Below are 15517 nucleotides of genomic sequence, written 5' to 3' on the forward strand. Positions count from 1 at the left end.
TACGTACTGTGAAATAAGAGATTTTAAGTGTGGAATTCAATGAGCTTTGATAAATGTATAAACCTGCCGGGCAGTGGTGGCGCACGCCTTTAGTCCCAGCCCTTGGGAGGCAGAGGCAGGCAGATTTCTGAGTTCGAGGCCAGCCTGGTCTACAGCGTGAGTTCCAGGACAGCCAAGGCTACACAGAGAAACCCTGTCTCAAAAAACCATATATATATATAAATGTATACACCCAAACAGCCCTCCCCTACACATATCTAAAACATTCCATTTCAGTAACACTGGGTCTTAATCCAACCCTATAAATACCCTTCCGCCTTTTTAGAGCCTTATGACTTTCTTTAAAACCTTCCTTCCTCAAAGCACACCCATATACACTCACATAGCTCCTCTCAGCTACCACTGTGGGCTTCTTACAAGTCCTTCTGTCTGTATTCTGAAGCCCCTCCATCCCAAATATTCACCCATAGTTGTTAGAATGATCTTTCAAATTTATAAATCTTCACTCTTCCACTTAAAACACCACCCCCACGACTTAACATCACACTGGCAGTAAATACAAATGTTTTCACCTAGAGCACTCTTCCTTCTCTGACCAAACTTCCTGCTGCTTCCCTCACTTACTGTGTGCAGGTCACATGATCCTTCTATCAGGACGCAGAACTTCAGGATGCTGTAAAGACTATTTTCTGTTCCTTCCCACTTTATAATTTTCTATCACTCAGGTCTCAGCTTTGGTCAACTTTCCAGAGAAGCCCTCCTTGTCAAGAAGATGTAAGACCGTTCCTTCAGTGACTCTCCAGCAGAAACCCTACTCTATCAGCCTAGCCTTCGGCACTGCTTGGCATGTTTGTGTGTTTGCTACCTATCTCTGATCACAAGAGCAAACTCCATGACCATAGCATCAGTCATCAGTGTTCACAGCTGTTAATTCCTGTTGTCTAGAATAGCTACCATTTTGTTGCAAGTAAATGCTCAACTACTGCCTCCTACGTCAATAAGGAAAAGATAACGTGTAATGTGTGTTCACACTGGGAGTGAAATTCTAGACCAGCAATGTTCTAACACATGATCTTCTTGAAATATCAAAAGAGTAGGAGAGCAGTCACTAGCATTGCAGCAAGAGAAATCTACTCAGGGGGGAAAAAAGAGAATTGACCTTTAAGTTGCAGCAAAAACAACACAAAATACAGGTCAAGTCAAAGTTTATTCACATAAAGTTTAATTAGTCAAGTTAATGAAAATATTAAAAATTTTGAGTTAGTTATGGCATCAGAAATTTAACTTTCGTTGCAAATAATACAGTATTTGGTGTTTCTGTCAAGATGCTATGCTGCTGAGAGAGCAATTGCATTAAATCTTAACTCATCTGGATCACGCTCCATGAACTTCTTGCAAACTTCTATGGCATCCTACGGGAGGGAAAGTATACGTTTTCAGTTTATAAATTCTGTATTTTTTTTTATTCACACTAATTTTATTCTGAAGACTTCTTTTTCCAATATAAAATAAAAACTAAAAATGTCAAAGAATAACAGGTGGCAAAGTAAGTTGCTTAGCATAAAGTAGAGTAGATACTGCCACCACGCTCCTCTGCCTGCTTCCAGGACTGAGGGTCAAATCCAGAGTTTTGGCACGAATTCTACCCGAGCCCTGCCCCTCCCTCTTTTTTCAGAGTCTTACTCAGTTGCCTAGGTTGATAAACTCTCTCTGTAGTTAGGCAAGGAACTCCCCATTCCTCTTTTCTAATTTCTCCAAGTAGTTGTGATTGTTCATCTTTGCCATAAACCTCAGCTGATCAGGAGGTTCAGTGCTCAGGAGGCAGAGCTCTGCACGTTCAAGGCCAGCTGGAGTGCAGACGCTTTCCAGGCTAGCCAGTGCCGCATAGTAAGACCTTCTCAAAACTGACAACATTTCAAAAATCAACTCTTAATCTAAAAAATTATATAATGCCTTGATATTAAGCCACCCAATTTGACCCCAATAAAGATCTCTAAATCTGGGATCAAGTCCCAACTGATGGTATCACAGATACCATCAACGGAGGATGACCTATAACAAGCAACTCTTGCCTTTTTCAATTTAAGCCTGTGCACGCAGGGCTCAGGAGCAAAGTTTCTTGCTTGTTATAGTTTTAAGATGAATTCAAAATTTTGTTTGGGGATGTTCTAAAATGATCAAGGACCAAAAAGCATGTACAGAAAGAAAACATGCAGTCATCTTTAAAGATGTTTAAAGATGACAAGAAAGTCAGCAAAGGTTAAAATGGGCCAGTTATTTTACTGTTACCTCTAACAACGTCTCATCACTAGTTTTCCCATGGTTAATCGGAAACGGTTTCCGTCCATCTGTGGAAAATAGACAAATAGATTAAATTCTTTCTTATTCTTACCTTCCATTTCCTCTTAACAGTGAATCAAGCAAAGTTACACAGTTTAAGTAATGTGTCTTAAAATAGATTTTCAAATATGCAATCTATGGCTTTAGTTTCCCCCAAATATACACAATTAGTATATGTATACATACCGTTTACATTTAAAGCAACCACACATCTGGATTAACATCAGTGGTGCCTTTCTATGGGTCCCTGGCATTTATAGTACACATTTTGGATAGGGTGTGTCTTATCTTCAAGTAACAGTTTTCTGTTTTATGTATAGGTCTCTACAAAAGAGAATTCCCAATCTGCCTGTAATAAATCTTTCTTGTTACTTATCTTTCTTGTTACTTTTGTTTTGTTTTTGAGACAAACTTTTTCTGTGTAGCCCTGGCTGTCTTAGACTCTGTAGACCAGGCTGGCCTTGAACTCACAGATCCCCCTGCCCCTGCCCCCAAGTACTGTTACTAAGAGCTGCAGTCACCCAGCAATCATCTTTACTCTTAGATATACAAAGACTCTTCCACTTTTAGAGCTAAATCAGAGGAACTTATTTATATAAGAATGACATGATTTTATCAATGAAAAGCCATACTGTTATGGCTTAATTGTATACTATCTTTTTAAAAAATTTTATTTATTATATATATAACATAATATATATGTTATATAATATATATACATATATATGTGTATGTGTGTATATATATATATATAACTGTCTTCGGACACACCAGAAGAGGGCATCAGATTCCATTATAGATGGTTATGAGCCACCATGTGGTTGCTGGGATTTGAACTCAGGACCTCTGGAAGAACAGTCAGTGCTCTTAACCGCTGAGCCATCTCTCCAGCCCAATTGTGTACTATCAATGAAAGTACCATACAGCAACAATTCAGCATAGAACTATTTACTGACTAAAGTATTTATGCAAATTCACAATAATCTTCAGCTTACTGAAGATTATTTGTATTATGAAAACTTGCACAATGATGAAAACCAATGCTAATTAAAGTGAATCCATCCATATCCAAACTTTATAACCTCCTACATAAAAAATCTTCAGAAACAGAAAATAAATACAATAATAAAATAGTCTATTATGACAGATGCACATTTCCTCAGTAGTCTCTTTGTCCTGCTGTTGTAAGAATAGGTAATATTCATTATAGTCTACCCCAGACAGTTACATTGTCTTACATTTTTGTTTTTATATAAAGGCAAAACTACATAGGTTTCCCCTTTTTAACTAAGTAAAAAATTAATGTGCATATTTCCCTGGATTGTGTCGTTTATATTCTGATCTCTTACTAAACTCTAAAGAGCAATAAACTCTTCTGAATAATTTTTCTTCATGTGGAGGAGTTTAGTATAATGTGCAATTTCAACCACACTCATTAAGAGTTAGATATTAAACATTGTTCTTGAGATGTTGAAGAAAATAAGCAAAATGAAACTATATATATTCCATTCTAACAGTAGTTTAAAGCAAAGATAATCAAATGGTTAGAGAGCCAGCTTTTAGTTGGATTTTGTGACTGATGTTGTGAGGTACTGGGGCCTGAACCAAGTGCACCCAATATGCTAGAAAAATCTCCCACTCAGACTACCCCTATTCTCTTTAGACTTTTTTTTTCTTTTCTTTTTTTATTTTGTTTTTTTGAGACAGGGTTTCTCTGTGTAGCCCTGGCTGTCCTGAAACTCACTCTGAAGACCAGGCTGGCCTGGAACTCAGAAATCCACCTGCCTCTGCCTCCCAAGTGCTGGGATCACAGGTGTGCGCCACAACTGCCCGGCCTCTATAGACTTTTTAATTCAAGGGAGACTCACGACATTGGCCCTGAGTTTATGCCTAGCCCAGATAAGACCTGAACTTATGATCCTCCTACCTTAGCCTCTCTAGTAACTAGGATCTCAGGCCTGTAACACAGTCTTGGCTCTATTTTTATATGAACGGTAACCACTGGCCAGTCACCATGACACACGCCTTTAATCCCAACACTTGGAAGGTAAAGGCAGACACATCTTCTGTGAGTTTGAGGAGACCCAGAGTTATATAAGTTAAACCCTATGTAAAAAAGGGGGGAGGTAACTTGATGAAAACATACATATTTACATAGAAATCTGTATGTACTTCCCTCTACATATACTAGGAACTTTCTGAGGTCCCCCCAAAAAGAAAACCAGAAATAACTTGGTACATTTTATGAGTAACTTCACAACTTAGCAACGAGTGAATAATTAAACACTGCCACCACCCTCTGTTAAACAACCGTCCTGTAGGAATTACTTACAACCTGCCTACAATCGGATGCCCTTAAAAATAAAATTACACAGGAGGGAGGTGGAACGCAGTGGCAGATTGCTTGCCTAGTGTATATGAGGCCCTAGGTTCAATCCCCAAAATCAATAAATGCAGTGATTTTTAATTTGTTGTTTTCTTTAAAATAGCATTCTCTTAATCTCTATTTTTAATTCACGAGTTCAGTATGAATTATTCAGCTAGCTCAACATTCCTTTTGAATTTATTAGGGCCATTACTGTCAGTCACACAGGGTAAGAGCCGATCTGTGCTGAAGGAATCAGTAACTGCATATTTATTTGCTTTGCAGCTATCTGTGTTCCCCACACTTCCAAGATTGTGGCGTTCCTGACATCTCCGAATTTCTTTACACTCACTTTAAAACTCTAATTTTCATAGGCTTCTAATCTTACAAATTTTTAGAAAATTGTACTGTGTGTGCATGTGCATTAGCCTAGAAGCTAAGAGGGCAGGCTGCCCACCCCTGGGGCCAGTGTGGCAGGAAGGCTGTGAGCTACTGATGTGGCTGCTGGGGACCTGTACTAAATCTTCTAAACATCTTGTGTATCACTGTCAAGTTTCTCATTTTCATTGCCAACATCACTCTTACAATCTCTGATTATACATTAAATATACTGATGCTCTGGTCTTTTCCGAATCTCCTTCCTTTTGTCTTATTTTGCATGTGAAGGAAGGAATCCAGAGCCCAGCTTATGCTAGGGAAGACCTAGCATGACCACCTAGACTTGACCACCGAGTTCTACCCTAAACCTTGAAGTCAGCAGAATGTGTATGACAGAATGTGTATTCTGCTTGCAGAAATCAACCAGACACAAGAGGTCTTCAGTGATTATTGCAGTGTTTATCTCCATGCAGATCTTGTAGAGCTCATCAATCAGTCCAACCGCTTCTAACCTGTTCTGCAGCTCGTTTATATGCCTAACAATGACCTTTTAGGCTTAGTGTGATTCCGATTCAAATCACAACACTATTGCAGAATGCCATAACAGTGTATGACTTTATTGACACATTTCCTGTACAACATGTATTTACATTCTGTGAATTAATATTTACAGTCACAGTCTGAGCTATTTTAGAACACTGCTGCCTTTAAATAAGCTAAGAAAATCAAAAGTGGCAGTGGATCCAGAGCAGAGAGGCAAGAGAAGACCACACATGCATGGTTATTGAAAACACTTCTCCTTTGTTTTTTTAAGTTAGGGTTCCTTCCTTCATTTCTTCCTTATATTAGGGACTTGTTTTGCTTTTATTTTTTTCTGTTTGTTTGTTTGTTTGTTTGCTTGCTTGCTTGTTTTTTCGAGACAGGGTTTCTCTGTATAGCCCTGGCTGTCCTGGAACTCACTCTGTAGACCAGGCTGGCCTGGAACTCAGAAATCTGCCTGCCTCTGCCTCCCAAGTGCTGGGATTAAAGACCACTGCCCGTCTTGTTTTGCTTTTCAATACTGGGACCATATCTCTTCTCTAACGTTGAAATTATATGCATTTTCTCTAGTCACAGTTCAACTATTTGTAAGTAAGTTCGGGTGTAGCAAAATATTAATTATGTAATCATTGTGCTTTGCCCTAAATAAGAAGCCATTACCAGCTGGGCATTGGTGGCACATGCCTGTAATCCCAGCACTTGGGAGGCAGAGGCAGGCGGATTTCTGAGTTCCAGGCCAGCCTGGTCTACAGAGTGAGTTCCAGGACAGCCAGAACTACACAGAGAAACCCTGTCTCAAAAAAACAAAAAACAAAAAAAAAAACCAAACAAACAAGAAGCCATTACCAGACTAACATACATAGGGCAGTACAGAAGCCTGACAAAGAGTGACACTCATTACTGAATGTATACATTTTAAAAGTAGAGATAGTTCATTCAGATATGACAACTAATTCAATAGCTTATCAAATGTTGCCAAAGTAATTCATAGATGTTTCTTGTTTATTTTCTGCTTTACCAAAATGCAAAAGAGGTATATAAACATTCTTGAATTATAAGATGCTAGAATATCAAAAACATATTTTCTTAGTAAAAAAAATACTAAAAAGGAAAAGGATTATTCTGCCAACCCAATTTTAGACCTATCAATTTCAGGAAACAAAGTGAGAACAACAGTCCCATTTACAACAAAAAGAGCCCGGTCATCAGTCTCCCCAGGATGAATTAAAATGGTTCTTACCTAATTCATAGAGATGCCCATCTACATGAACTAACGCAATAAAATGAAGATCTACTTTTTCATCTATACTTGGTGCCTGGAATAGGAGGGAAAATGTATTATATATATTAGTAGTTAAACAAATTAGTCAAATACAAATAAATGTATATAAATTATATCAAATGACAGAAGACAACATTTATCCAATATAGTTCAAGGCCAATTATAGATATGAGCACACAGTGACCATGTGTATGTTTGTGACACCATGTTCACCATCAACAAGGAACATGTTTTAGTTTTACCTAAACTGGAAACTGAACATCTTGTTTAACTTGGAAATCCCAGAGTCCAGCATAAGACGCTCTATATGTGCACAGCATATGCACAATGTACCTTGTTCAATGAAATGCATGACTGGGCTCATGTATGCAATTATAAAACCTTAATCTATGAATGTTAAAACATTTTTCATAACTCTTAAAGTTAGCAATTCTTTTGAAGTTAAATTTTAGAACACCAGAGAGTAAGTTGTCTGTTGCCTGAGCTTAAAAATCTCATGCTTTGAACAATGCAATGCAAACAATCATTCCAGATTCAAACAGCTTATAAATAAAAAGATGTAAGGAAATAGTCTGATGATTATAACTGTAGAAAAGATAAAATCAATATAAAAAAACTGTAACTTCTAGTTCTTACTTTACTTCTTAATAAACTATTTTAACTATACCTACATTTAAACTATTTAAACTATACCTACATTTCCTTTTATCAAATTTAATTTACTTAAGTAATACTCATATTTCTTAGCCAGTTGAATAACTTAGGTAAAGTTACATAAGCTAGCATTTTATAATACATAGTAGATATGCTACCAACTCTAAATAAGTTGAAAGAAAGTGTAATCACAGCTAAATACATATGGAACTTTAACGTGTTTGAAGCAAAAATGTTGAAGTAGCTCAAATCAAATTATGTCTCATATTGTCTAATATCTTTTTAGGCAACACAATATTTTATAACTCAAAAATTGTTATTTCCACCAACAAATAATTATATATTTTTAAATAGTTTACAACTCCACAGCTGTAGAAATCAACATTGCAGATTTTCCATCATTCCATCCCTGTACTTCTCTTTGCTACAGACCCCGCTCATGTCAGGAAATGACACTGAATTCTAAGACAATCTAGTCCACTAATTTGATAGTTTTGCAAAGTCTTGTCTCCTAAAGATGCTAAAACATCTCTCATGTTTTCCCTCATGCTGGACAAAAGCCCAATCTTGCTTGAATCTAGTAGTCCTTTAAATACCTGAAGGGAGTGACAGTGAATCTCCTTACTTCCCTGTCAAAAAAATGTCTGTGATTACTCAGTCTCATATCATTTTATCACTTAGAGGAGAATCTAGATTTTCAAGACTGAGTCAAGGTAAACCATAAATTCATTAAAACACAAAAAAATCCTACAAGAAATTCCTTAATTAGGAATCTTATTTTACTGACAATAAGATAATGTTTAAAGTATATTAAGTATCCAAAGGCTCCGAGTTTCGGTTTTCATAAACGAATTACTTGAACAACTGCCCTTAAAAACTAAGCATCACATAGCTTCCATTTTTCATATTGCCCAGTAAGGTGCAAGGTCACTAGAGGTTAAAAACTTCAACTGGACTTGGAGACCTGAATATGCACCCAGTCCCTGGGAACTTTGGCTTTCTTATCTGTTTTATGGTTTATGACCATTAAGCTAATAGTTTGTTCTACTACATCTGGTATTTTAGGTTTTTTTTTTTTTTCACTTTTTCTTTCATGTGTGTGGGTGTTTTTCCTGATCCAGATCTGTGTACCATGTGCATGCAGTGTCTACAGAGGCCAGAAGAGAATGGCAGGTCCCCTGGAACTAGAGTAACAGAAGGTTGTGAACTGTCATGTGGAAGTGGGAATTGAATTATGATCCTTTGAAAGAGGAACCTGTGTTCTTAACCACTAAGCCATTTTTCTAGCCCCACCCCATTGAGGTTTAAATGACATTGTGAAAATATTTGTGAACTGTTAAGTTCTATATAAACCTTATATATTGTTATATTAATATATTGTCACAAACATAAGCAATACCAAATCTAATGTATCAAAATTAACTTGAAATTTACTCAAAGTGGAAATTAAAACACAAATATCAAGCCAGGTATGCTGCAGATGCCTACAATCCCAGCAGTTGCTACACAGTGAGATCCTGTTTTAAAACAAAAAGCAAAAACCCTCTAAAGCAATATGAAAACCTTCCAACTCTTCATAAAAGGTAAACGTGCCAATTTTCCTCAAGACCTCATTATTTCTGGTAAGTGCTATCCTTTGACTAACTCTTTTTAGTGTGAGAGTCTAAAGTCTGCAATCATTCAACCGCTCAACAAGTATTCCAGGAAACCCAAGAGTAAGCAAGCAGTGAGTTCCAGCATGTCTGCCTGTCCAAAATAGCAAACAACATAGCAAACATGAAAAACAAGAGCTAGAGACTGCTAAGTTTGCCTTACAAATACATCTTTGTATCTTTTAAATCCCCAATTCAGAAGGATTCTCATTAACCCCGCCAAATTAAAAAGTGATATAAATCAATTATCAATACAGTCACCAATTACTAAATATAAATTTCACATTCAGAAAAGGTTTAAGGTATTTTTATTTATAGGGCACTTAATCTATATTAGATACTGATAGAGTGCTATATTTGTATTGACCAATTAATCACACAGATCTAGTCAGGTACGTTCTATTCGTATCTTACACTCAAGAGCACAGAAGTAAAGGCTAACATGTGATGGCCCCTGGACTACAACCCATGCAATGCAGCTGCAGTCCACGTTCTTAAGCACTATGCTATGGAAATATTTGCAAAGCAATAAGGCAATGGAATTAATATGTAGCAGTAAACAATACACAAAAACATAAAACTGGAAATGGCAAAGTTTATGACATTCTCATTTATGTTTAGAATTTTTAAATACAGAAGAAATTTTTCATACTTAAAATTAAGCAAATTGTCCCCTGGTCAAAATGTACAAAATTAGATAGTACTTTGGTCTTCCAGTTCACCCTGTATCTTTCACTGGGCCAAACAGTACATAGCACAGCAGAGCATAAATATCAAATGGATGAATGAATAAAAATGACAAATCAATGTTGTAATCTGGTGAAGAAAGAGGAGGGGAGAGAAGGAGAGGGAGAAAAGAAGGGAGGGGAGGAGAGGGAAAGAAGGAGAGAGGAGGGAGGAGAGGAGAGGGAGAGAAGAGAGGGTGAAAGAAAGTAGTAACAAGCAATCTGTTGATATTCTGTACAAATGGAAGGTATATAAGGACCATACTGATATTTGGTGGAAAAATGCTTGAAGAAAACTGTTGAGTTGGTAGTTTGAAAGCAGCTTTAAAAGGTACATGAGGGGAAGAAAGGGACATTTCACTGCTTTTAAATGGTAAAATGTCTACATAATTAAACTTCCTCTTGCTTCAGATGCCATAATGATTTATAGAAATAACGAGTAGCTATGAATGTATAGCTTACACCAAAGCATTCAGATTCTGCATGTTTACACAGGCTCTAACGAAGCACAGCTGTTGCTTCACAGGCTTAAAACATCAGAAAGATACGAGCTTGGTTGCTTAATTCTGCTGTTTATTTTAATGTATGAGAACTGTTGGAATTCTAGCAACTTGGATATTTACAGATATATATACATATATATCTGACTGATAATTTTAGCTTACAAGAGAAATAATAAAATTTGTAGGACACCCATATCAGCACATAAGGAGCAAATTTCTACCTCCTGATTGGAAAAGATCTTTAGAAACTGAACTGGCAGGAAAGATCAGATCATGATTTAAGCCAAATACCTGAGACACACCAAGGAATAAAATAGCTTAGATGCAACACACTACACCATAAAGGGTTAGACTGAGGACAGACTAAGTAAAGCAATCCAGAGCATGGCAAGAGAGGAGTCATGCTCAGAAATATGAAAAAAATAATAAAGGAACAGATGGCAAAGAACTCAGAGGGTACATAGCATTTGTTGACCTAAGTTATCTAAGTGAAAGCAGAAAGTTGAAGGGTAAAGAAACACATACTCACTTTAACAATTCACAGAAACTTAGTGTTATCACAAATGCCAATCAGTACTCAACAACAGGCAAGTACCCTTAGATTCACAGAATATGGAGTGGAAAGATGGATATTCACCAAGGCGCAGGCAAAAGTCAAGCCAGACTGCAGAGCATGGAGGTATGCTTGCAATTTTATTGGGGCAGAAAAAGCTAAATGGTTGAGTGAACCAAGAGAAAAGCACTTTAAAGACTGAAGACGTTTAAGGAAAAACAAACACACAAACAAAAGAGACTGCCCTTGTCACTGGGAGAAGAGATGGAAGATTGACTACACTTACAACAGAATGGAGACCCAAAGATGGCAGGCGTAAGAAGGGTCGCCAGCGACGAAGACGGAGAGATGGACTGGTAGCCTTTGCAGGGCCTACATGGTTACGTTTGACCCAGGGCAGGGATGCATGGTGACACAATGATGAGGCCTTCGCTCTGCAGGGGCTAGAATGAGGCTGTGATGAGGATGGCGAGGAGGACTACATAATTAAAAGAGAGAATATTTTACTTAGACCACGTTACTGGGTGAGCCTGTATCTTTAAAAGCAACGTATGGTCATACTTGTATTCCTATGGTCGAGTACTTTCAATAATTGTATTCTAGTAAAAGATCACATATGAATGTTGGGTAAAATGGGAATTTATAACCAAGCACAAGGTTATACTCTGTAACTTTTTAAGTGCTCATCTGAAATTTTACATATCCTCATTTTCAATGCACAGACTCATGAAACTAAAGATTTAAAAGCCACTAAAATAGTATTGCTATATATATATATCAGGTTTTAAAAATGTAACACACAAAAATTATGCAACAGACAAGGCACATAAAGAACAAAAGTGGAGAAAAACCATATCATAATAGGCACTGGTAAAAAGAATTATTTAGAGTATAAACTCTAACAAGAGAGGAGTAAACCTTATAATTATAAACAAGAGTAAAGCTAACCCCTCTGGAGGTGATGACCTACATCAACTGTCTGTGTTATTAACTGACAAATTATAAGGAAGGCATCAGAGCCTATTGTCCATCTTTTGAGTAAATAGTAACATTAGATAAACTGTGTACCACTTATTTTATGTCAGGTACTCTTTGAAGTACTTCATATCTACTTAATCTCCCAGTAACCTAGGGGATCATCACAACTATACACAGAGTTCACAATCAGAGGAAGCAGAGCACCAATGGGTCAAGTGACAGAACTGAGGTCATACTACCAGCATGCTGGAGGACGGGAGCTACACCCAAGACATGAGATTCTAGAGCTCGATGTTCTTAGTCACCAGCATAGAGCCTATGTGGCCAAGAGGATGTTTCTGGTGCCAGCTTTTAATTACACTAGGTTACAGTGAACCCAGGGATAGTTCTCTTAAGAATAGATAATGGGGGACAATTTTCCAAATGCTCTTGATCCAGGTCAACTTATAATCATCACCTTCAACAGATAACATCCATATATGATATTTACATCTAGCCTGACAAAGCCACCATCTTTATAAGTACAGTAAGAAGAAATGAAAATAAGATTCGCCAGTTCTTTGGTGACAATACATTTCACCAGTCACATTAGGGAAACGACTTTAGCGTGAAATGATCTCCAAAACTCTTCTGATTCTTAAAAGACTTTGTTAGTATTTTTGATATATAAGTTATACACTAGTCAAAAATAAAACTGGCATTTCCACCATGAGGGTTTAAGAAAAGTTCAGCATGTCAGCATTCATATTAACCATCCATCAGAAGCATACAAGGAATCCTAAGCTTGACTCCATGTGGGAATAAAGGTGAAGACAGCAGTGTCTGCCTGTCTCTCACAGCCTGGTACATTCAGTGTGAAGTCACTCAAATGAGGGACAAGGGGAAGAGGAGAAAAGGCAAACCAGTGAAAGGGGAAAGCAGTGGCATAAAGAGTGACATGGACGGAGAGACTGAAGAGTAGTGGAGACAAACTATCTTCTCGGAATCTGGGAAGGACAGTATCGTGAGTTACTCACTGAGATGATGATGGCAGGTCGGGAGACGAAATGGATGGAGGTATTCTGGACCAAGAATCCATGTAAGAAAAAAAACCCACACAAATAGGAACAGGTAGAACATAGTCAAGACTAGGTCTGGGATTTGATTTTTATCTTTCAATCTAATAAGTAATAATAATTAAGTCTAATAATTGTTATCATTTCACGGGTGCTGGCAAAAGGCATTCGATTTCTGTTAGATACAACTTTACTATTCACAGCACTAGGAAGGCTGACAGTCATGTGAAGCCACACAAGGATAATGTCGAAGGTGCAGAAGGATGCTGCATATGCACTAGGTGGCCTGGCTGGAGAGAAATGTCAAGTTGGAGGAAGCCAGTGTTTTACAGCAGGCAGTAGGCAAACCAGCCTTGTCCTAGAGGTAGACACCCTCTCAGCCCTTTAAACTGCTTACTACAAGCACGCCTTTAGGTAACAATGGTCTCATTCTGTTTTGTAAAAATTTACAAAGTTACAAAAACACAATTAACAGAAATATCCAGATATGTCTGTGATGCCCCATTTCTTTATCATCTGTACTTATGCTCTCTTCCCTTATAACTTCTCTTCCTGAGGTAAATAAACCCATTTATTGGAATAGTATCCAATATTTCCAATATTTTCACACAGAAGCACAAATATATCTTTATATCCATGAAGGACTGGCTCTAGAAATTCCAGTATGAAAAAAATCTGTGGATATTCACATCTCTTATATAAAACCTTATAATAGTATTTCTACGTAACTTACATGCATCTCATCTTACCACATCCTCAAAGTAATTTAATTACTTTTGTTTTTGTTTTTTTGTTTGTTTGTTTGTTTGTTTGTTTTTTGAGACAGGGTTTCTCTGTGTAGCCCTGGCTGTCCTGGAACTCACTCAGTAGACCAGGCTGGCCTCGAACTCAGAAATCCACCTGCCTCTGCCTCCCAAGTGCTGGGATTAAAGGTGTGCGCCACCACTGCCCGGCCTCAATTACTTCTTTTAACACCCAATACAATATCAACCCATGGAAAGTTCTATTGAATCATTTAGAGAATAATGACAAGCATAGCTGAAGATGTTTAGTACATGCACACTTTAAATATATATATTTCCTCTTAATTGTGTGAGTGTGAATTCACATAAGTGCAGGTACCTTTGGAGGCCAGATGAGGGCATCCGATTTTCTGGAACTGGAGTTACCCTTTGTTTTGAGTTGCGTGAAGTGGGTTCTGGGAACCAAACTTGGGTGCTCTGGAACAGTAGTACAACCCTTAAACCTTAGCCATCTCTTCAGCCCTGCGACACATATTAAACTTTAGCCATCTCTTCAGCCCTGCGACACATAGTTCTAAGGAAAATTTTTGACTCACAGTTGGTTGACTCTACAGATGCAGGTATGATGAATATAGAAGGTCAGCTAAGTATAGAGTCAGAGAAAACCCTTAAAGTTACAGCAGTGCACTGATCACCGAGCTTTATACTGGCAGAATGCTTTCATCTACCCTCCAACCGACATGCTCGTTTTGTTGGTTCTCCCAAGGTCTGCAGGAGGCTGGGCACAGTGACACACTCGTGTAGTGCCATAAAGGAAGTTGGCACAGGAGGATCACCTAAGTTCAGAAGTTGTGGGCCTTAGTGTGCTTTATTGATAGGATGTCCACAGTAAATTTGCTATCAACATGAGTGAAGCACCACCAGCTTCTCCAGGGAGGATCAGAATGGAACGGGTCAGGCACTACTGTAAAAGTCATAATTAATTTATCATGGTTCCAGCAGATTTTTTGTCTTTATGATATATAAATATTTTCTAATTGTTTTAAATTGTGTGTGTTTGGATACATGCAAGTGAGTGCAGGTGCTTGAAGAGACTAGAGGTGTCAAGTCCTCTGCAAGAGCAGTAGGCTCTCTTAACCACTGAGCCACCCTTCCAGAATTCGTGTCCGTGTGTGTGTGTGTGTGTGTGTGTGTGTGCTCGTGCGTGTGTACATGGCACATGCACAGATTCCACCGATGCTAGAAGACAGTTCTGAATACCCTGGAGGAGGAGTTAGAGGTGGGTGCTAAGAATGAAGCTAGAGTCTTTTAAAGGGACAGCATGCATTCTTAGCCAAAGGGGCCATCATGTCTCCAGACCCCTTTCCTAGATTTTATTTGTCATCTTTCTGTGTATTTTATTTTAAATGACCCTCTTATAGACATCCTATAGTTGAGCCATGTTTTTCAACTAAGTTGATAATCTTTCTTCCAACTTATGTCTACATTTAAATGATTTACATTAATTGCATGCCATTTTTTTCCTATGGTTAAATTTGAATCTATCTTGTTAATTTTGTTTTCTCCATTTATTCTCTGTTCCTTTATGTTTTAAAAAAATTATTTCTGTGATTCTATCTATTTTGACTGTAGGTATGTTTATACATGGTTTCTCTCTGTAGCCCTGGCCATCCTGGAATTTGCTCTGTAGATGAGGCTCGACTCCAACTCAAGAGATTCTCCTATCTCTGCCTGGGATTAAAGGCACAC

The 15517-nt window shown here is 37.8% G+C and overlaps 1 protein-coding gene across 4 annotated transcripts in view; it reads right to left on the reverse strand.

The window, feature by feature from the left end:
- Nucleotides 1-1188: 1188 nt before the first annotated feature.
- Uchl3 (ubiquitin C-terminal hydrolase L3) overlaps nucleotides 1189-15517 on the reverse strand; it is a 42747-nt gene continuing 28418 nt past the window's right edge. For 3 of the 4 annotated variants that reach the window (XM_076930628.1, XM_034498040.2, XM_076930627.1), the window contains 3 exons: nucleotides 6864-6939; nucleotides 2290-2348; nucleotides 1189-1412 (listed from right to left, as the gene is read on the reverse strand). In XM_076930628.1, the coding sequence (XP_076786743.1) occupies nucleotides 1329-1412; nucleotides 2290-2348; nucleotides 6864-6939 (219 nt within the window). In that variant the 3' untranslated portion in view covers nucleotides 1189-1328. Of the gene's footprint in view, nucleotides 1413-2289; nucleotides 2349-6863; nucleotides 6940-11278; nucleotides 11471-15517 lie in introns of all 4 variants that reach the window. The other variant, XM_076930626.1, reaches the window with a different exon arrangement.

This window comes from Arvicanthis niloticus, chromosome 3 (genome assembly GCF_011762505.2).
Source record: "Arvicanthis niloticus isolate mArvNil1 chromosome 3, mArvNil1.pat.X, whole genome shotgun sequence".
Lineage (NCBI taxonomy): Eukaryota > Metazoa > Chordata > Mammalia > Rodentia > Muridae > Arvicanthis > Arvicanthis niloticus.